Source organism: Trichechus manatus, unplaced genomic scaffold (genome assembly GCF_000243295.1).
Source record: "Trichechus manatus latirostris isolate Lorelei unplaced genomic scaffold, TriManLat1.0 scaffold00013, whole genome shotgun sequence".
Classification (NCBI taxonomy): domain Eukaryota; kingdom Metazoa; phylum Chordata; class Mammalia; order Sirenia; family Trichechidae; genus Trichechus; species Trichechus manatus.
The window spans coordinates 15,635,397-15,636,267 of record NW_004443949.1 but is presented as its reverse complement, the minus strand read 5'-3'; the positions used below and the strand labels follow the sequence as shown (position 1 = coordinate 15,636,267).

At 37.4% G+C, this 871-nt stretch overlaps 1 protein-coding gene across 3 annotated transcripts in view; it reads left to right on the top strand.

The window, feature by feature from the left end:
• The window catches only part of LOC101353117 (protein tyrosine phosphatase type IVA 1-like), an 8,846-nt gene extending 8,426 nt beyond the window's left edge, over positions 1–420 (top strand). Inside the window, exons 2-3 of one of the 3 annotated variants that reach the window (XM_004371402.3) lie at positions 33–208; positions 284–420. In XM_004371402.3, the coding sequence (XP_004371459.3) occupies positions 33–208; positions 284–420 (313 nt within the window). Of the gene's footprint in view, positions 1–32 lie in introns of all 3 variants that reach the window. The other 2 variants (XM_004371401.1, XM_004371403.1) reach the window with 2 other exon arrangements.
• The last annotated feature ends 451 nt before the right edge of the window (positions 421–871 follow it).

Sequence of the window (871 nt, the reverse complement as noted above, 5' to 3'; positions counted from 1 at the left end):
AAAAAAAAAAAAAAAAAATATGGAGTTACCACAATAGTAAGAGTATGTGAAGCAACTTATGACACTGCTCTTGGGGAAAAAGAAGATAGCCATGTTCTTGACTGGCTTTTGGATGATGGTGCACCACCATCCAACCAGATTGTTGGTGACTGGTTAAGTCTTGTAAAAATTAAGTTTCGTGAAGAACCTGATTGTTGTATTGCTGTTCGTTGTGTTGCGCGTCTTGAGAGAGCTCCAGTACTTGTTGCCCTAGTATTAATTGAAGGTGGAATGAAATACAAAGATGCAGTACAGTTCATAAGACAAAAGCGGCATGGAGCTTTAAATAGCAAGCAACTTTTGCATGCGGAGAAGTATCGTAAAGTGCAGCTGCACTTCAAAGAGTCCAGTGGTCATAGAAACAACTGCTGCATTCAATAAAACGGGTGCCTGATGGTATTGCCTTGAAAGTGGAACTTGAGACAGAACAGAACACCAAGCTACAGGATTAACAGAATTGCAACATCCATGTTTGGGTTAAGATCGGCCTATCTGGATACTTAGCAAAGGTTTCTTACTGTTCAGCGTTTAAAATGTGCTTATCATTTGTACCAATTGACATTTCCTGAAATCATGCAGTATTGTTATGTCTTCTTCAAAGCTATTCCCATGCCAGAATCGTACCAATATATAAGAAATTTAGAAAGATTAGGTGCCAAAATACCCAGCACAATACTGGTATATTTTTAGTATCATACAGAACTAAAAAATCCCAGGAACTATGAACACTCTAGACCTTATGTGATTTATTCCTTCAGTCATTTCAAACATTGAAAGTAGGATCTATAGTTTTTTGCCTGTTCATTTTTTGTTTACATCTCCCACATTTGTA